We start from the raw sequence: 21,539 nt of genomic DNA on the forward strand, positions 1-21,539 counted from the left end.
TCCCGCTTGCCTTCTGCATCTAGCTGTTCCCCGCTCCCAGCGCCTGGCTGTAATACAGCTGAGCGCTTTGAGTGGAGGATGCAGAAGACAAGCGGGGTTTCCCCGCTTGTCTTTTGCATCCAGCTGTTCCCCACTCAGAGCACCTGGCTGTTATACAGCTGAGCGCTCTGAGCAGAGGATGCAGAAGACAAGTGGGGTGGCCCCGCTTGTTCTCTGCATCCAGCTGTTTTCCGAACGGAGTGCCCGGCTGTTATACAACAGAGCGCTCAGAGCGGAGGATGCAGAAGACAAGCGGGGTGGCCCTGCTTGTTCTCTGCATCCAGCTGTTTTCTGCAAGGAGTGCCCGGCTGTTATACAGCCTAGCGCTCCGTGCAGGGTATGGAGAGCCCTCGCCTATCATCAGGGAGCGGGATACAGTTGAAACAACAGCATTAGCTGTATACTGCTGTGAATCCCTGATAAGACTTATCGTTGTCTTTCAGCGTACTGAAAGACAACGATGAGCAATGGTTTAACGAAAACTGTGCATTGTCAGTGCAGTTACACACAAGGATTATCGCTCAAAAGATGGCTTTGAGCAATAATCGTTGTGTCTAAATGGGCCTTTTGTGGACAGTTCATTATCCGCGTTTACTTAAAGCAGTGTTCCTATCTTGGCCTGTGATGGCAATACTTGTGTCTGTGATCCGACCACACCACTGGGGAGTATGGAAACAGCTGAAGCAGCAGTCTTGCGCTGTTTCTATAACTCCCATTGAAGTGAATGCAAGTTATGGAAACCACGTAAGACCGCCACCTTGGCGGTTTTTCGTATTCCCAAGTGGAGTGGTTAAATCATAGATGCGGGTTTTCCAATCTCAGTTAAGCCATGAAAGGTTCGAGATGGGAACATCCAATTAATCGTTTGCTTATCCTCATAACTTGTAATGTCTAGCATTATATTCTACGTTAAGAGACCGAGATCTGACTTGGTTCCTGGTTCAGATGATCTGTTATGTGACTGACTGTTTGCCTGTACAAGTTTAACAACCCTCTGTTTACAGAACAGGCACTGTATTCAGTCCTTCATTTAGTTTGATAGTTGAGCATAAGACAAAAACATGTATATGTATTTTCTAATTTGCTTACCGAGGAATTTCTTTTAATGGCGTGTAAACTGATTCATTTTCTTTACTAACAGGCACATCTAGAAAAAATGATAGACACGCAGTACTATGACTTATGCACAGGAACTTATTTCAGATTGGCTGCTTTAAGTGATTCATTAACTACTAAAAACTCTCTGCATGCGTATAACCAGTAAAGACAATGGAGTCATGTATAGTCCCACACAACAGATTTCTTGTAGAAATATCTATGACTGCAAAATCGATTCTATACATGTGATTGGGGTACTTTCTGCAGCGTGTGCATGGATTACGGCAAGCCTCATTCAAATGCTGTCCAAATATCTGAAGCAAACCTGCTTTGTGTTATTACTACTAGAGTCCTGCTGGATGCTGTGCTTACTCTTATAGCACTCAAGAAGTGCTCATAAAGGCTGGGAAGAGACAATGGTATCTTATGATGCTGTGGTTTTATTTTCATACTAGTGGATGTACCATGTTAAGCACCAATGTAAGTCGTGAGTGTATGTTTAATTTAGTCATCAGGCTATTTATATGGATAGAAAAGGGTTGTACCACAAAAGACATTTATTTCCTATCCACAGTATAGGGAATGAATGTCTGAACACTGGGGGGCAGACTGCTGGGAGCTGAAAACCGCAGCCCTCAATGTGTTATTAGCATTGCAGGAACTTTGTTCAGGTGACTTTACTTTTTAATACTATAAGGAGTTTCCCCATAACAGAAAGCGCCGCTTGAATATGACATCACTTTAACCCCTTTTGCACTGCACGATTATCACGAAAATTATTTATTAGGTTGAGTGATTTGCACGATAATTGTGCAGTCTGAACGCATGCAGTGAAACACCGATCAGCAAGAAATCGCTGATCGGATCTTTCATGCAGACCATTAAATCATCATTGGTCTGCTGTTGATCGTTCAGTTTAAAAGACAGTTGTTCGTTTATGTTTACTGTGAATGGTGGTGGGTGGGCCAGAACAATCTCCGCCTCTATTCACTGAGTAATGATCCTCCTGTACAAAAGCAGAGGAACGATTATTGCTGATATGGCTGTCAGTTACCAGAACCCCCAGTAATTCTGAGAATGAGGAACAGAACTGCACAATTTGCTTGTTCACTCAGGCGGTCAGTTTAAACACGAAGATAAATCTTTTATTTTATTTATTTTTTAACAGAAGTGTCAGTAAGTAAGAGTGACCGAACGATTGGTGTTTAAACCGAATGATTAGGGAACGAGCCAACCATGATTTTTATGCTTACATAAAATGAATGATGAACAATAAGCGAACAAATTATCGTTCATCATTCAATTGTTGGCCGTGTGTACACTGAAGGATTATCGCTCAAATTCAAAAGATTTAGAGGTTTTTTTTAATGCTAATTGTTCCGTGTAAAAGCAACTTAAGGCATTTCACTACATCCATTAAAATATTAGGTGCCCATTGAATTCAATGAATGGCCAAGCGCTGCCTGTGATTGGCTGAGCGCTCAGCCAATCAGATATACAGCTCAGCAGGCGGGGATTTTAAATCCATGCCTGATGAAAGAACTTCAGAGCAGTGCAGGGAGAAGACTCGGCTACACGCGTCTGAGCCACGGCAGCGGTGGAGACGTGAGTGTGTATGTATATGTATGTATGTATGTGTATATATATATATATATATATATATATATATATATATATATATATATATATATATATATATATTAATTTTTACAGCAGCTAGGGATGATTTTCAGGGAAGGGCTTATATTTAAAGCTGTGGGGGTGCCAGCATCCTATATTCCTGCTGTGTTCACGGAGCGCACAGCTGGTATACAGCTGTGCGCTCCGTGCGGGGTATGCAGAAGACAGCTTCCTGAAAAAGAACAAAAGAGAACTCGTTAATGAAAACTGCACGATGTCCGTGCAGTTAGACCCAACGCTTCTCGCTCAAAAGATGGCTTTGAGCGATTTTTCAGGGAGAATCATTGGGCCTTAAGTAACCCTTCTGCCTCTATGTATATATTTTCTGCATTGTCACACCTTATGTATAGGATAATAGTGGAGTGCCTGATTGGTGGATGTCTAATCACTGGAACTCGCAGGCATCACAAAAATGGAGGTCCAGTGTCACTCTATATGAACGAAGCAGTAGTTGTGCATGCATACTCTATTTATCTCTATTGGACTGCCGAAGAGAAGCTTGGCCATCTCCAGCAGTCCCATAGAGATGAGTGGAGCAGTAACACACATGGTAGAGAATAACTTTATATGTTGGACAACCCCTTTAAATTAAAATACCTACAGATTAATATATGGATTAAATAATATCACAATTTCAAACCGCACCTGTTTTCTTCTCAATTGCTTGGATCCACAATTCCATTTTTCTAAGAGTAGGGGCTGAGAATATGTATTCAGATCCATCAGTGGCTCTGGAAATAGAGATAGGTCATGTCATTACAATAGTATGTGCTTTTACTATGGCAAAAGTTCACACAGATGTGATTAACATAATCTACCTACTCCCTATCCCACATCATATTGAGAGATGCAGAAAGCTAGAACCTACAGTTTTGATGCAGTTCCTTTGAACATTTCTAATCCTATAACAGTAAATAAAAATTTAGGAAAGTATATTGTAAGTCGAAAAAAGAAGTGTACTTGTACATGAAAGTGCTGCAGTCATAGCAATAAGTACTGTAAGAGAGTGCTGTTTGCAGTGCCCTTGCATCGTTGCAGTCTATTGTAGATCCCAGATTCCTGTGTATGAGTGACAAGGAGAAGATAGGTGACCTAATTCTTTAAAGGGGTTGTGCTAAGATATGAAGTCATCCCCATTGCACAGGATAGGGGATAACTTTCTGATCAGTGGGGGTCTGATCGTTCAGATCCCTACGATCCTGAGAACAGAGATCTCAAGCACTCACGCATGTGAACTGCCGCTGCTCCATTCATTTCAGAGGTTGTCAAGCGCTTGAACTTGGCAATCTCTGGTGCTCCCATTGAAATTAAAGGAACGGCAGCGTGCATGCATGACCACCACTCCTTTGATGTGGGGACCTTCTGGACCCTGACTTCTCGGGATCAGTGAGGGTCCCAGCAGTTGGAAGGGGGATAATATTCTATCTTGCACATTCCTTTTAAGTACTATTATCAAGACAACAACACTTTGATCAAAAGCATTTACAAGCTGCTATGATCTGCTAGGACCTCAGATGCAGAGCCTGGAGTATAGAGGTCCTGTTCCCTTTTTCTTGAGGACGTCTGAATCGGTGAGCAGCTCTACTACACTTTGGTTTTTGAGTCTGTATGGGCAATCCATTGACAAACCTCAGGGCGCTATAAACGGCAAATCTTGTGATGAGGCAATCACAGGAAATCAGAAATTCTATACAAGTTGCTAATGAGGAACTAATGGGGAACACCCCAAGTATACAACTGGGTCATATATCAAATGTTTTCAGAGGTGCAACTTCACTTGTTTTTTTTGCTTTTCAGTATTAAATCTTGTATTAGTACTTCAAAATTACTATTTCAGTATTTTTATTGTATGGATAGCAAGATATATAGTATGCGTATCGGCCCATCCCACAAGCCTTTGTCAACAGCTATACAAATAACAGCTAAATACATGGTTAAATAGCTGCCTGTTAAGTCCCACCTTGAGGACATCCGACACAATCACCCAGGTAACAAGCAGCAGCAAAAAATAGCAGGTTATTGACATACTGGGTTCACCCATTACAAACCTTTGAACCAAAAGGTCTGAATAGAGAGTAGAAAAGTGCTCATTTGTTGTAAGTAATTGAAGTTTTAGATTTCTTTCTTTCTCTGCAGCATTGTTGACAACCAATGTAAACACATAAATAACATTTTAATTATCACAGCTATTCTTGGCTACTGTGTGTTTATATGTTTATTCTTGTTACCTGGGTGATTGTGTCTGATATTCTCAAGACGGAACTTGACAAATGCCAACTTAAAAGGAATCTGTCACCTACTTTTAGCCTTGTAAGCCAAGCTTATGGGCTAAAATCAGGTGACCTGTGAAGTTAGAGGAAGTCCTGAAAGCTGCCACAGAATGCAATGAGTGGCACTACTAAGTAGTTTGCCCATTCTAAAGTTAGAATGGTAGGGCTACTTAGCAGCGCCGCTCCATGCATTCAGGGGCAGCTTTCAGCGCTCACACAGGGGGAATGATGAGTAAGGCAGGTACATCCCCAGACTCCATGCGTCAGCTACTTTCAGCCCATAAGCTTAGCATATAGGGCTGAAAGTAGGTGACAGACTCCCTTTAATCATGTATTTCATGAACCTCAAAATCTTTATGTATGTTAATAGCAGAGTTATATGCACGCCTCTGTACTGATTTATGGCTAGTTGTATAGAAATGCACCATACAGTACCTTACACAGAACATGTTTGCTTTTTCTGAAGGATCCTTAAGTCTTTCACAAATGGCATCCAATATGCTAACTGAAGGAATTGCAGTTTCATTCTGAAAGAGATATACATTCTCTAGCATACAGTACGGATAAACTCATCAAGTTAATTAAATGGAAGCTATCAGATACTTTATGCAGTCCTTACTGAGGGCAGCATAATGCAGTCAGAGACATACCAGCTTCAGGGATCTGCCATTTATGGGGTAATCTGCAGTGGTTTTTTAAAAATCCTTTTTATTTGCATTTTCAATTTAAAAAACAAACAATACAAAATAATAAAGCAATGAAGCAAGTAAACATTCAAAAGGAGGTGAACTGTGCAATGGCTTGTAAGAACCTACAGCTGGTTCCTGCAGGTCCCAGCAGGACATGAGTTCTATATATTCATGATGTGCAGCGGTGATTGACAGTTTTCTCAGTATGCAGTGTAGTAACTAGAAAACGGTCTATCCCAGAGGGTGGGCGGGACAAGAACAAATTACGCTCAGCAGCCCAAACTACGCTTTTTTGGGATATGTCTGTCCAGTACACAATGGTACACCCTTTTTCTAATAAAAATTAAGAGTCTATTTGACGTCTCTACTGTGGCATATGTTTGCATCATACTTCTAGCAGCGCACTTCAAACGTGGACACCAGGCTTATGCTCCCAACATGGTGTGAACAAATGGCCCATTTACATGTAACAATTGTCGTGCGAAATTCGTTCAAAGGAACAAAAATGCATAATAGTTACATCTAAACGCAAAGCCATCATTTACTACTTGTTTACTTTTCGTTTCTCGCTCAGTTCCAACCAGCATAAAAATCACCGCTGGTGCTATCACTTCTCATTGCTCAGCGTTTTACATAGAATGCGAAGCACTAAGCGAAAAGTGAATGACTCTCAGCAATGATCTGCCTGTCTAAACATTCTGCACAAGTGCAAACAACTAACGGTAACGTCACCCACTTCTGCGCACATTTAGCAGACTGCCGCCCCATGTAAATGGAGGATAGGTTTAGGGTACAATACCTTAACTTCATCCCGCTTGGCATGATAGAAGCGCATGATTTCTCCAGACAATGTGATGTAGTACGTGTTCCAGAAGCCAGCGGGATTTTGCTACAGTAATATATGTAAGTACAGTTTTAATTCACAATATTACTTGCTTCTACATATCAACTCCTCACCCTTCTATCTTCTAATCAATATTTTCCTTAGGGCTTATGTCCACGGGCATTTTTTCACCGCGTATTACGTGTGCGATGCTTGGATGCTTAATACACGGTAAATTGGAATCAGTGAACGGCAATGGACTTTCACTGATCCATACACATAAGCTTGTGAATACTGCGTGTAGATACACAAGAGATATAGATTGCAGCATGCTCTATTTCTCGGCATACGACGCAACGTGAGCCCTATACTTCTCTATTGGCAGCGTATGCAGACGGTGTACATACACAATACTTATATATGGGTGGCGATACATATGCAACCCCGCTATGAAACAGGGCAGGGAATTAAAAAAAAAAAAAAAGAAAAAACGTCACATTGTGCATGACCCCGTGTGTCAGATACACAGGTATGCGCAGTACACTCACTGCTCATACGTGGACTCTGCATCACAAACACCGGCAAAACACTGCGGGGACAGGAGCTTACTATCAGTGTCACAATACAATCAAGGTTTAGAAATCTTAAACATTGCTTAACTACAACCAAATCAGTTTTCAGGTTTTATGAAAGTAAAATGTAAACATTCCATCACGAAAAGTTTTACAACTTTCTAATATACTTGAGATCTTAAATATAGTGGAAAATTTAAGCCCTAAGGCTTCAGTTTCTGTCATAGCTGTGATGACAGTTTTTACATAGACAGGAACAGAAACGAGATTGTAGTTGCCCTTGTGTTCAGCTCACAGAGGATTGCCTGGACTGGATAAAATTCAAGCAAACCTTTACCTGTGGGAATTATTAGGTCTGCATGAGTTTTCAGCCTTTGGATGTGCAGAATAATGTTTCTATTCTTTCTATTCGAACATGAAAATTGGTCAGCAATTGAAACAAATGTATAATAGAAAGTTGCAGAATGTTACAATTTATAAAGAAATAGTGTTTTGAGTTTGATGTAAATTAAGTTTCTATTATATGTGTCAAAAAACACCTAAAGCAACAACGGTTTTGGAGGCAACTAATGCTGCAAATGAGTGGTTTGACCAGCAGTCGGAAGAATTTTATTTGCAGGGACTTAAAAAGTTGCAGGAGAGATGTCGCCAGTGCATTTACATCCTGGGGGAAACCGTAGAATAGTGGGGCAATTTCAACTGCCTAGCTCAATTCTTCTGGGTTCGGCTCAATACTTATCAGCACCCCCTTGTATATATGTGATGTACAGATGTAGCAAACTTGACATTTAACACAATATGATAATTTAACTACGATGTTGAGAAATTGTATTATGATGATGCGCCAGTCATAGTAACTGCTAAATCTGCGTTGTGCTGAACAGAGATGAACACCATGGAGTACATAGACTGGAGATAAGTCTTGTACCTTTCCACCAGGCAGAAGCTTCTGTTTTGTCTCCATGAATCCATTTAGTGTTCTATCAAAGGAAGGACTCTAGGGAGAAAGCACAAAGGAAAAAATGCAATAAACCAAAACTACATAAGTGGTATAAAGTGGCAGTGATATGCTTTTCTTTACAAAGGAGAACAATTTAACAAGGCAGGTGCTTCAGTCGCCAGTCTAAATAGGATTCCTGCAGGTGCATACATTAGGTGCATCTCAGAACGTCCATGTGCCTCAAAAGAAATGCTGGCTATGAGATGCAATAGATTGATGATACACCAGGTTTTGTCATAGATTATGCCTAAACCTGTCGGACTGTGGCAACTACGCCCATTCCTGACAAACCACACCCCCGCTTTTGTAAAAGTGGCACGAGCAATGTAAATTTTAAAAAGTCATAAATTGTTTGCACAAGTCAGGATTGCGCCAAACTTTGCAACTTTGTGAATGTCAATTTTCATTTGAAATCTCCCTGAAGAGTTTATAGAATCTGTCTTCATGCTGGGAGAAGATTATTCACTACAAATCTTTAAGGTATAGAGGATGTATAGACAGTGTGATGTCAACCATTGTGTTATGTGCATTTTAAGTGTGTAAGAAGGGAGGATGTTAAGTTACTGTAATTAGTAGTCGTGATATTTTTGCACTTACTGGTGACGGTGGTGTAGGTAGATCTGCTATTTTTGATGTTCCACTTGAAGAGTCCAAACTAAGTTGCAATGGAGATCGAGGCTTCATCTCCTGCACAGTGAAGATATAATTCATCATGAACATTTACGTACAAGCTACTACTGAATTGGATTGTTTAGGATCATTGACTGTAGTACATTTGCCTCTCTGAACAACAAACGATCGTCCACTAATAGAGTTTGAATCGGCCTTTGAGCAATGATCTTGTTCATCGGCGCTCAACATCACATTGCTCCATGTAAAAGTACCTTAAAGGGGTACTCCACTTGGAACAAGTTATCCCGTATCCAAGGGATAGGCGATAACTAGCTGATCGGTGTGTGTGTGGGGGGAGGGATGGAGGGGGAGCGGCAACGACTGATGGGACCCTCACCAATACGGAGAACAGGTTCTGGTCTGGCCTTGGCCTTAAATAAGTGGCGCAGAGGTCATGCAGGTGCACTCCTGCTCCATTCATTTCAATGAGAGTGCCAAAGATTGCCGACTTCAAGTACTTGGCAATTTCTGACTTTCATTGAAATAAATGGAGTAGCGTGCCTGTGCAACGTCTCCTCCGTTCATTTGAGGATTGGCCAGACCAAAGTTCTCAAGAACGGTTGGGGTCCCAGCATTATTTTCATTCAAGTTTTTTAGGCATTAGTTGTGCAGTATAAATGACACGTCAAATTAATTCTGCAGGTCAGTGTAATTACATTGCTACCAAATTTCAATTTTTTTTTTCTGTTTTGCTACGTTTGCACAATTTTTGAAAAGAAAAGTGTATTTTTCGTATTGCTGCATTCGGCAGTGAATGCAGCGATACTAGAAAATACATTTTTTTTTATCTGTCCACCATGTGAGGGTTTATTTTTTTTGCAAAACAAGCTGTACTTTTGAATGGTATATTAAAGCAATATATCAAGCTTCCCCACAAGCAAATTCCCTGTATTCTCAATAAAAATACCAAGGCGGCGAGAAGTGGTGTTTCAGGAATCAAGGCAGAGAGAACTGGGACTTCTGGAATTTTATCACTGAGATCAACCAATGGAGTCATCTCCTACAGAGAGAGGAGAAGCAAAGAACATGCAATGTATGTATTTTAGACAAAAGGAAGTTGAAAACAATGAAATTCAGTGACACTGTACAGTGATTCTATATAAGTATACACTACATACCACAACACTTTCTGCTTTGTCTGAGGATAAGGCAGAATTAATTGACGGTGATGTAGACGCATCTATTGGATTCAAATGGGCTTTTTCCTCAGGTTGGTACTTAGTGTCTTCTAAAGTAACTGATGGAGTATCATCTAACATTTCCTCTCTAATTGGCACTTTGAAGCTTTGGTATGTTTGCACTGAAGATATTGATTCCTTATACGTTGGCATTGTTGGTTGAGATGCAGGTAATACAATAGGATTTTCCAAAGGAGGTATCTGGAGATCTAGAAGATTTGGGGTAATCACTCTCTGTGGCTCTTCTCCTGTTTTGCTGCTCTTGATATCCAAGTTGTCCAGTAAACTACCAGAAATCTGCATTGTAGTGCTCAGCGTTTCTGTGGAAGGCCTACTGTAAATGCTTGAACCCCTTCCACTCCCTAATCTTTGCGGAAATCCTCTTCTGTCTGATGGCTTCCTCTTTAGAGAAGGTACTCTGATAAAGGTTTCAGGTCTCTTTTGTTCCTTTTCTTCAAATTCAATTTGATTAGATAATTTCTGTTCTCTCTGTGAATTATACAAATATATACAACATTAGTTCTGTTCTCAAAACATGGACCCCAATCCACTTTATCCCACCTGTTAATACACCGCAATACATCTTTTTTGCTACCAGCATCTACATCTCTCTGATCAACCAGATGTCCCAGATGGTTTTGATACAAACCACAGCTAATATAGATGCCATAGACAGTATGTGACACTGCCACTCCCATCACTGTATTGAAAAAGCTGGTTGCACCTAACGATATGGGCCAGCTATTTATTTCTCTCAGGGCAGACAGGTGAAGATGGCTGCCGGTTATTAAACATACAGGGGAAGTAGAGGCTAAGTAAAGCCAATATTTACCTTTGTTTTTCTCTTCAGCATCTCAAATTTCTCCTCTTGGGCTTTTAGCATCTTCTCAAATTCATCTTGTTTCTTCATGAGGTCTTCCACATGAGGCACAGAGTCCTAGCAAAATAATTACAGCATATAATCGTTAAAAGCGTAGAACATTTATTCCCACTAGCCTCTGGACTTCTTTAGGATAAATATATATACCATATTTTTCGTTTTATAAAACGCACTTTTCCTTTCCCCCCAAAGTGTGGGGAAAAAGTTGCTGCGTCTTATGAATCGAACATGCCAAAATTCATTGCAACGCCATTTGTTCGCGTTTAAATCTAAATCGCGATAGCGCAAACAAACTCACGATCGCGCGAACAAATGTGCGATCAGTTACCAATTGTCTCCTGTCCCCACTGCTGCCCATACATGCCGCTGATTGGTGGTAGCACCGGTGAAAACTGCTTTTGCTTCCCTGCCTCCACCAATCGTCATCTTCCCTTCCTCCTGCCGAACAAGCGCCGCTGTGACATGGAGCTCCGGTATTTCAGACCTCTGCTGCTCCTTCTGCACTGTCCCTGGGTGAGTTCAAAATATTTTTTCCCTATTTTCCCCTCTAAAATGAGGCTGCGTCTTATAAAGCGAAAAATACGGTATAAAACATATAAAATCTCTTAGGCATCATGTCCATGGGGAAAATCAGATCCGCCGCGGATTTGGGCTGCGGATGCACTGTAATTCTCTTTTATTTTTCATGTGGGAGATCAATCGAGCCCTTCTGAGCATGCGCCAGACATTCTCGTTGGGCGCGCATGCGCAGAAGATGACGTAAGGTCCTGGATGAACCAGATCACCATGGGACATCTCAGAGGACGACTGTGAGTATATTCATCTACCCTTATGGATCCCATTGATGAGGGGAGGTGAAACTTTAATTTTATTTTGATTTTTTTTTAACTTTTCCATGATCGTCATTATCCATTGGACAGCAGCAATCAAGGTCCCGGAGACTGATCACTGCGGTCCCCAGTGACATCTCCTGCTTCCCAGCTACCTTTAATCTACTGGCATTATTTATGGAATTTAGTATATTGTGCCTACGCATAGAAATACTATTGGTATACCGTAACTGGCCTTTGTCAGGTTTCAGGCCATAGCCATCATGACATCAGCCCTGACGATGACCAGAGTAAGGGGAAGGGGGCGTTTGTGCAGTGAAAAATTCAGGTTTGATCACAGCAGTGAAGGTGCAGGAATGGGTAAAACATAATTGCCATTATTCATGAGTGTGTTTATGAAAGTGGGCATGGGTTCTATCTTTACAACACATTTATGAAGCATTATTAAAAGAAAGTGTTTGTAAAAGGTGGTGTTACTAAAACCTAATGAAAGGGCATTTTCCGTGCATCTTTCCTATTTTTGTTGTAATGTAAATTGTGCCAAACTTACAAGTCCATGCGCCACTTTTGTAAATTTGGCCACATTTAAGATTCATGAGTTCTAAATATAATTGGCGCAATATACACCAATATTCATAAATAAGGGCCAATGGTGTAACCTTGAGGACAAATTATAAGCTCAATATTTTTTATCGATGTAGATAAAGCTGTGGTATGCTTATCACCATCACGATATATGCTCTAAAATCAAATTGTAGATTTATGTCCTTACTCCATAGTTTGAATCCAAAATATATGGTTCTTTGGTGTTCAACCATCCATCTGCTTGCTCAAGGTCTCTACGCAACAACTGTATCTCCAGATTATCTTCATACATCTCCTTCCTCCTTTTCCAGGTGTCAGACACAAGCCCCATTAACTCTGACAGCTCATGGACTTTCTCTGTAATCTGAAATGTATGTATCAAATCATTATTCAGGCTTGTAAGTCCCTGTTTGCACATGTCAACGTTTTTACCTTTCTATGGATATATTCTAATAAAGCTATATACATAATTTTTCCACAGTGCATTTCTGAGAAACCGGCTTGGCGTTGTTCTCCGTGCACTCCGCTCATTGGAGGTTGGCTGCTTGGCATAATGCTGTGGATCAAGATTTTTGCTGAGCTGTACTTTACTGTTTGACTGTTTAAATATACAATTTACGATTGCCTAAGACCACTCTCATACGCATGGTATTTTTACAGCTGCAATGAGCCTCCATTCATTTACATGCAGCCTCTAAGACAAGTGTTTTAATGAAGCGTTTCTAATTCACGCTAAATGAACGCTTTATTTTCTATTTTTGTAGGTCCAACACGTTTTACGCACCTTATTACTCATTGTATTGTTGGGGTGCGTTAAAAACGTTCTTCTAAAACGCTGTAAAACGCCATGTTGAAAAATGTGGCTCTCCTACAAACGCTTGTGTGAGAGTGGCCTTTCAAAAGCATGCACAAAGATGGCAGTACAAAAGCATGCACAAGAATTTGTCGGACACATTAGGACTTTGGAGAGGACTGGAAGTACACTTGAGCTGGCAGCACTGCATGATGTCCAACTCACACTGCTACGTTACTGCTGCCACCAGAGTCCTGAAGATACAATGGTCACTTTACTTAAAGAGATTCTGTCACCAGGTGGATGCCTATTGCCCCAGTGGGTGTTTTATTCTGAAACACTATGTTTCAGAATAAACACACTTTGAAGTTTGACTCTAAGCTGTGCTCCGAGTCATGGGGGCAGGCTCTTCTGGCCTTTTCCTGCCCGTCGCATGAAGACTATCAGCTCTCTACCTTCTTGTGTATATGAAGAGAGCTATCAGTCTGCATCCATGGGGGCAATGGGCATTCTTGTCCTGGGTTCATGCCACATGCGGTTCAGGCAGCATGAACTTGGTGACAGAATCCCTTTAAGAAATAACTGAACTCATCGCTTTACTTCTTTATCATTACAATTATTCCAAAGACCATATGCTTTTTTAAACAGGCCATCAGGTGAGTGATTTCAATTGCAAACTTGCAATATGACTATTCGTGTGTAACTTGAAGACACTCATCCAGTCTATGGGCTATCAATAGATGTTAGATATATTATACAGGGTTTAACTTGCCTCAAAAGACATGAAATGTGCCTTGTCCAGAAGAGACTTCCCCCTGCTCTGAAGCTCCTCATACTTCCCCCAGTGTCTGTTAATTTCTCTCTTGTATTCTTCATGTCGTTTAATCAGCTGTTCTGCACCAGCGACATCATTTAAGAATTCCTCGGATACCATTAAAGCATGAATCTCTCTTGCCCAGACTCTGATGTGGAAAAGAATAACATGTAGTTAGGTATGTATCAGTGCCAATCCAATTAGGATTTTTCAAAAGAGAAAAATTGCGACATCATAAGTAAGTAAAACAAAAAGCTGGCCAGATATTAGTAAATCAGAAGATAGCAGTAGCCAAAGTTTGTTTTTATGCACTGGGGGTAAAGATCATTTAGCCTCGTATAAGCTTTTGTGAGTGGATACCAGCTTCTCTCCCAAGAGAGGTCTCCTACCTCTTTCCATTGCTTGGGACAGCATATGTATGGTCATTATTTGGTACAGGGATTGTGCTTAGTGCTCACAAAGCAGCATTCTGATCAGATCTAAAGGGAGAGTTCCAGTTCATGATTCCTAATATGTGGCACTCAGCTGTTGCAAAACTACTACTCCTAGCATGCCCAGACAGCTAAAGGGAAATCCGTCAGATCGATTTTAATGTCTAAAATAGGTGGGTATTTTGTGTCACCGTACCTCTCCTTGCACGGGTCCAGGAATGTTCCTGAAGTAAATGTTTTAATGTGATGCACGCTTTACTAGCAGCCTGTCCAATGGGCAGTTCGCTAGCCGTGACTAATCCGGGTTTTCTCACCTTTGTTAGCGAACAGGGGTGAGCTGAGCTCCCCCGGTCTTCAGTGCATGTTTAGTGCAGCTCGCCTCTGCTCTTAAAACTCCTGCTTGAGGTAAGAGTTACATTCATCAACAGTTGGAATGGGTATGGTAGAAGGTGAGTGAGGAGACTTATAAGGCCATTCATGCTACTTTGGGAAATATATGCATCAACAGACACACTCGCACTGGCTGCTGGCTCCTGTCCGAAGCTTCGTGGGATCTAACGAACAGAGTAACTTCTTCACTTCTCCCCCAGGTTTCAACAGTCCCTCTACCTGAGTACTGAAGCTGGGGAGGGGTGAAGAAGCTATGTTGCGTCCATTAGATCCTGAGTAGCATCAGACAGGAGATGACATTCACTGTGAGTGTGTCTATTGATTAATTTAACCCTAATACTCTGGCTGATGGTAGGGAGCCGGGCAAGGTGGCCCAAAGCTGTGAATTAATGTAGATATTCTCCAACACAGGCCACAAAGGAGGCTGTATACTATTGAGGGCACGGAGGATCCTTTTCCTAGAGCCACTATTACATTTTTGGACCACAGAGAGTGTGCTATAACTAAAAAGGGGCCCTATTACTAATTTGGGGCAACATAGAGGGTCACTATTAGTATTTGGGGCCACATACGGGGTCTTATTACCAAGTAGAACCACATACAGGGTCGAATTATTAACTTGAACTTGAGCTGGAGAAATCAGCTGGTACCAACTGACTTAGACCCTAAAATGGATCTGACAGATTTATTTTAGGGCGTTACTCAACTTTTAAAAAACTTCTAACATGTTATAGTAACATATCAGAAGTTTTAACCGCTGGGTTCCAAGTGCTGAGGCCCCCCATGAACGCACAGAAGCACCCGATTCGGCGGTGTCTTGCCTTGCTCAAAGTGGTCTACATGCTCCACAGTAGTCTATAGAGTTCATACACTAATCACTGATAACAGCTGAACAGGCACAGCGCTCAGATGAAAGCTCCTGCCCCTTCATTTTAGCAATCGGTTGAGGTTGAAGCATCTGGATTCCCACTGATCAAAACGTCTCATTTGTCTCAATCATGTAATTTTACCAATGTGTCAGTATTCAAGGAGCATTGATAATAAAATCATAAACTTAATTCTTCCATTACAAAAATTACAGCAACATTTCAACCTGTCCAAGTCTTTATCCAGCTAGACAAAGACCTATACCGATTGAAACATTGCTGCTGTTTTTGTAATAGAAGAATAAAGTCTATGATTTTATTATCAATGCTCCATGAATACTGACACATTTAATTTATTAGTTGGAAATTTGTTTTTTGTATGCCTGTAAAGATGATGTCAGCAAGGAGACCTGGAGTCGCCGGTGAGGGACAAGCGGAGAGAGGTGAGTACCAGATTTTCTATTTTACATCATGAGGGATCCGTGAAGATGAATTTTACATAAATTAGATAACCCCTTTAATGATGCATCATTATTAGATGCTTTCCGTTATCAACCTCTTCTTCATGAGTGAGCACTTACATCAACTTGCCACAGCTGCTGAAATACATCTGCACTTGTTCAGCCTGGGTCAATTTCTCTTTCCTTTCTTGGGATTTCGTTATTAAAGTCTCCCAGCTCCTGGCCACATCTTCCAGCCTCTCTGCCACATTCTTCTGGACTGGAGGGTGTAGTTGACTTACATATTGTCCCTGTTCAATGACTTGCTCCATTTCTTTTTTAATGGCTGCAAGATCCCTCTACAATAAAATGTTGCCATGTTAAAATTCATATGTATAGTAAAACTTACCAACTGAGCTAGACACGTATTGTTAACAACTAACATAGTGTGGAAGGCTGAAATAAAGACATATGTCTAGTTCAGCCTATTACACTGCTTTTATCCAGAGGAAGGCAAAAAAAACCCCATGAGGTAGAAGCCAACTTTCCTTCTTTTAAGGAGAAAAAATTCCTTTCTGACTCCAATCTGGCAATCGTAATAAATCCCTGGATCAACAACACCTCTGTAGTAATCAGTGACTATAATATATTATTATTATAAACTCAAGAAAGGTGTCCAGGCCCTTCTTAAACCCTTACTGAATTTGCCATCACCGTGTCCTCAGGCAGAGAGTTCCATAGTCTCTCTGCTCTTACAATGAAGAACTTAATCAACCACCTGTGCAAGGCACTCGAGATTGAACACACTACCAAACTATGTGTGTTTTGAAAAGTAGCAAAATGTGTGTTTTTAATTAGGTCTCTTTCATATGAGTTACAAAATCATTGCTACAAAACGCATGTATGTGAGGCTGCATCTACAGGGGCTACAAATTCATCGCTGCAATGTGAAGCCCATGGTTTCTAATGGGTTTTTTCAGGCTACAAAACATCGCTCATGTGAAAGAACCCATTGGAAACCATGAGCTTCACATACATGTGTTTTGTAGCCATATAAGACCACTGTGACTTGATATAAGTAACACATAGATAAATACAAATGCAAATAAAAATAAGCAGAGATTCCACCCGATGTTAAGTCACACACATATAATACAACCACACTTTAGATCAACCACATCTTGCAAGCTCCCACAGTAGCTCACTGTTTAGTTTAAGTAGCTCTCAGCAACAGCAAATGCTACTAAAACTACTAGTGTCTTTTGGAAATATGGCCTCTTGATTCCCTAATTTTTCATGTTATGATTTTAATTTCTACTTTCAATAGTTTTTTTTTTAAGTTTGAAAAGGTGAAAACATCAAAGAGTCAAGGAGCAAGACAGGGCTGGGCACAAGATGATACTATTTAATGATATGAGGCACTCCCAGGCCGCCCCGATCTCGAGAGGCATACATAGTTTAATTTCCCATGTGCCTCTCCTATGCTACTCATATGAATTTCTAAAGTTCGCTTTTCAGGTATTTTAACGGTTGTACCAAAGAGACATTGATGGGTTGGGCCCAAAAGACACTAAGCATGCAGAGTAAAATGTTCATTTTGAGAGAGGCTATCTAGCCCAACCAAGACACCACTAAGTTAGCCCATCTGTGCAAATGCTCTTGTATTGCTTTAAATAGTGGTGGGTAGTTAGCCCCGTATAGTGAGGAGACTGAGGGAGTAGTGGTCCATTTACACGGAATGATTTTCGCTGAAAATTCGTTCAAAAGTAATTTGAGCAATAATTGTGCAGTGTAAATACAAAAAAAAAAAAAAAGCGCTCACTCTTTGTTTATAGTTCGTTATCGTTGACTTTCAGTCACCATAAAAGCTATTGCTGGATTGCTGGCTTCTCGTTCTGTGTAAACGGTCCCTGCTCAGCGCTTTACATAGAAGGTTAAGTGCTGACTGAGAAGTCTGCGATCCAAAGGCGAATCTGCCTGTGTAAACGCTCAGCACATACGTAACAACCATAGCGGTGACGTCAGCGCTTATGTTGCAGTTTACCCCGTGGGGCTTCTGATTTCTCTGGGTTTAATTCCAGGCCTGAGATATCAGAGAATCTTCGCAGCAGGTGCTATTAATTAGGAAGAATGGTCAGGGGAAAATAAATCATAAGGAGCAGGTCTTCTGCGAAGAAGGCACATTTGTGTTCTCTATTGTTCAGGGAAACTCCGCAAATATTGTAGTAAAATACAGACATTGTAGTAGAACAGATGATTCCAGGAGCTTAATAGCTAAAATGAACAGGAGGGGCGAGAGGGGGCATACTTGCTGAGTGCCCCTACAAATATTAATTATATGTGATTAAAAACTGCTAATGTTCATCACACCATAGGTGCCTTATAAAGCATCCTCAAGAGTGTCAAAAAGCCAGGGCCAAAACATCACCTCTCCAGGTCCATAAGTAGGTACTCCCAGTCTAAAGATAATAGCATTGCTCAGGAGAGGTTACCATTTAGATTAGACTAAGGAGATAAAATGGACCATTCTACGAGTCTGGTCTTCCGCCTGTCTCCCAGGAGTTGAACCCCTGGACATTGTGGGAAAAACTATAGCAGGAGAGCATGCAGATGGAGAGTTAACTAATGCTGCCATTGTACAGAAATTCTCGTGCTATAAAGATCAGTAGAGTAAAAGGTACGTGCAGCTGGATTTCTGTTCCCAACATCCCAGGCAGAAATAAAATTTCCATCGGAAGGCGGAAGGGATGAGACAAGTAAAGGGGAAAACTCCAGAATTGTGCATTTTTGGTCATGCTGTCTCTAAGAAAAATTTTAAAAAAAAAATCACATAAACTCCAAAGTACTACCAATAAAAACTGTAGACCATCACGTAAAAAAGGAGCTCTTTGAGAACTATATTGACAGAAAAATTAAAAAGTTATGGCTGTCAGAAGACTGCGACAGAACATAAAAAAAAATTAAAAATTGAGTTAGGTAGTACAGCAAAAATAAAACTATAAATTTGGTGTCAATGCTACTAGCCCACAGAATACATTTATCATGTCATTTTTGCGTGATGTGTAACGCCATAGAAACAAAACCCCCAAACATGGCAGAATGTGTTTTTTTCCATTTCACGTCACTTAGAAAATTTTAACCGTTTCCCAGTAAATTAGGTGGTACATTAAATGGTACCATTGAAAAATAGAATTTGTACAGCAAAAAACAAGGCCTCATGTAGTTATGTAAATGACAAATTAAAAAAGTTATGATTTTTTTGAAAGTGAGGAGAAAAAAATCAAAAATGGAAAATAAAAAAGGGCCACGTCCTTAACTGGTTAAATTCCATTTTAATCTCCTAAGTAAGCTGGCTACAAACCACAAACCTTAGCCAATTCTAGCTGTAACAACTGAGAGAAATGAGCAATAAAAACTTTAGATCTAGAGTAAGCAGAGGCTTGCTGGGGAAGGTCTTTCTCCTAATCGGAAGATTGGGTTAAAAGACTCGACATCAACTGATCTATCAATGATGCTGGAGAGAAGATTGAATCAGCTATGTCTGAGCATGGACTATTAGCCGTCACCTCTGGGCTACCTCCAGAGCCTGATAGAGGAGTCGCCAACCCCACAAAATCCAGACCCAAAGAAGAGAAGGACCTATTTCTGGGAAGCCAACAAGGAGGCAGACAATTGCTGGGCCCACTCAATTTGTGATAATACCAGACCTCCTCTTAGTGGCCTTTTTAGAAGGGCATTTAGCCATCCAGAAAACTAGAAGAAATGGAGGGGTAAGCCACATGGCTAATCAGCGAGAGGTTAGGGTCAGTTACTTATTTTTGATTGCTCATATTAACTGTGGAGCAGGTGTTATTATTTAGAGTGCCACTCGGTGGCGCCTGACACCACTGAGTGGAACCACTATCTTCCTGCTGGATCTGGAGACTGCAGTTTACTATAATGCTTCAGGACAGCATAGTAAGGGGTGTCCAACAGATCATACCATACAACCCTGGGTTCTGAGGTTCTACGTTCACCAGTCTCAAACATGTCATATATGAGGGATTCACAAGTACCCTGGCAGTATAAATTGAGAGCACAGTTTCTCTCCTTTGGGGGAGTGTCACACTGTAGTGCAAAATAATTGTGGGCAGTAAGGGAGCCTCTAAATTGTTGACTTTGTGGGGGATGCCACACTTTAGAACCTCTTGCTTTCAAACACTAAATAGAAGAGTTTGGAAACATCGCTTGAGATTTTCTCATTGTATTCTTCTCCCATGCACTGAATCATTAGGTATACCTGTTTGATAACGCTACGATACCCCTTGAATATCACCTAAATTAAGTGATTACTCAAGAACAAAATGTTGTCATTTCTTGGATGTGGATCTTGATGGTAGTCCATGTGTGTTATCATGTATTACCATGCTTTTATTGTATTTGGCTTTTTAATCTGGACTGATTAAAGGAACACAACCTAGAAATAAACAATAAGAGTAAAAATGAGATAATCTTCTAAACACTGGGAGCAAGTTTCTACAAAACTATCAGGGGATTATGGGGCTTGCACCAGTATGCTCTTTAAAAAAAAGTCACCAAAAGCTTTACAGTGGACACAATCCAAATACTTTAAATTGGCTATTAAGCCAGATAAATGTTTGGCAACAAAACTGAAATCAGTAGAAAGAGTAAATACAATACATTCAATAAGATCAAACAATGGAAGCTGCACCTCAAACCCTAATAAAATTGCTCAAAAATTCAATGAGTTCTATGGCACATTATATAAATATAGACCCCAACAAAACCAATCAGACCCCTACGATTTTCTAAAAAATATTTCCCTACCAGTGCTCAGCAGCACCCATAGGTTGCAACTTAACCAGCCTATCACTGGGGAGAAAGTGGAAGAGACAATAAAAAATGTAAACCCAGGTAAGGCCCCTGGCCCGGACGGATTTACAGCATTATACTACAAAAAAATTCATCAACTTCCTATTGGGCCCATTGACACACTTCTACAACGAGATATTGGCAAGAAAAGCAGCACCAGAGGAATTCTTCAGCGCTCATATTACCCTTATCCCTAAGCCCAACAAAGACCATACTTCTCCACAGAAATAAATTACAGTGCGAATCTATACCAGCTCTTAGGTGGTGAAGATTTCACTTTCAGGTGTATGGACAAACAAAAAATGTGCCAAGTATCTAAAGAGTTGGGCATCTCCTAATAAGGTGCATCTTAAGGCTGATTTAGACAACGATTCTCGCTCAAAAAAATCGCTCAAAGCCATCTTTTGAGTGATAATCGTTGTGTCTAACTGCACTGACAACGTGCAGTATTCATTAAGCAGTCGTTGATAGTTCTCTTTCAGCATGCTGAAAGAGAACAATCAGTCTTATTAGGAGTTCACAATGGGATACAGCTGATACTATTGTTTCAGCTGTATCCTGCTCCATGAATACAGCCGGGGTATGAAGAACACTGCGGTCCAGCTGTGTTCTGCATA

The 21,539-nt window shown here is 40.7% G+C and overlaps 1 protein-coding gene across 1 annotated transcript in view; it reads right to left on the minus strand.

The window, feature by feature from the left end:
* SPTBN5 (spectrin beta, non-erythrocytic 5) overlaps window positions 1-21,539 on the minus strand; it is a 267,766-nt gene that overhangs the window by 5,859 nt on the left and 240,368 nt on the right. Inside the window, exons 57-68 of the mRNA XM_066608323.1 lie at window positions 16,192-16,409; window positions 13,882-14,071; window positions 12,504-12,680; window positions 10,854-10,958; window positions 9,962-10,510; window positions 9,751-9,843; window positions 8,769-8,858; window positions 8,100-8,168; window positions 6,576-6,665; window positions 5,523-5,614; window positions 3,463-3,548; window positions 1,129-1,186 (exon numbers count right to left, since the gene is read on the minus strand). Coding sequence (XP_066464420.1) covers window positions 1,129-1,186; window positions 3,463-3,548; window positions 5,523-5,614; window positions 6,576-6,665; window positions 8,100-8,168; window positions 8,769-8,858; window positions 9,751-9,843; window positions 9,962-10,510; window positions 10,854-10,958; window positions 12,504-12,680; window positions 13,882-14,071; window positions 16,192-16,409 — 1,817 coding nt within the window. The remainder of the gene's footprint in view (window positions 1-1,128; window positions 1,187-3,462; window positions 3,549-5,522; window positions 5,615-6,575; window positions 6,666-8,099; window positions 8,169-8,768; window positions 8,859-9,750; window positions 9,844-9,961; window positions 10,511-10,853; window positions 10,959-12,503; window positions 12,681-13,881; window positions 14,072-16,191; window positions 16,410-21,539) is intronic.

This window comes from Eleutherodactylus coqui, chromosome 6, assembly GCF_035609145.1.
Source record: "Eleutherodactylus coqui strain aEleCoq1 chromosome 6, aEleCoq1.hap1, whole genome shotgun sequence".
Classification (NCBI taxonomy): Eukaryota; Metazoa; Chordata; class Amphibia; order Anura; family Eleutherodactylidae; genus Eleutherodactylus; species Eleutherodactylus coqui.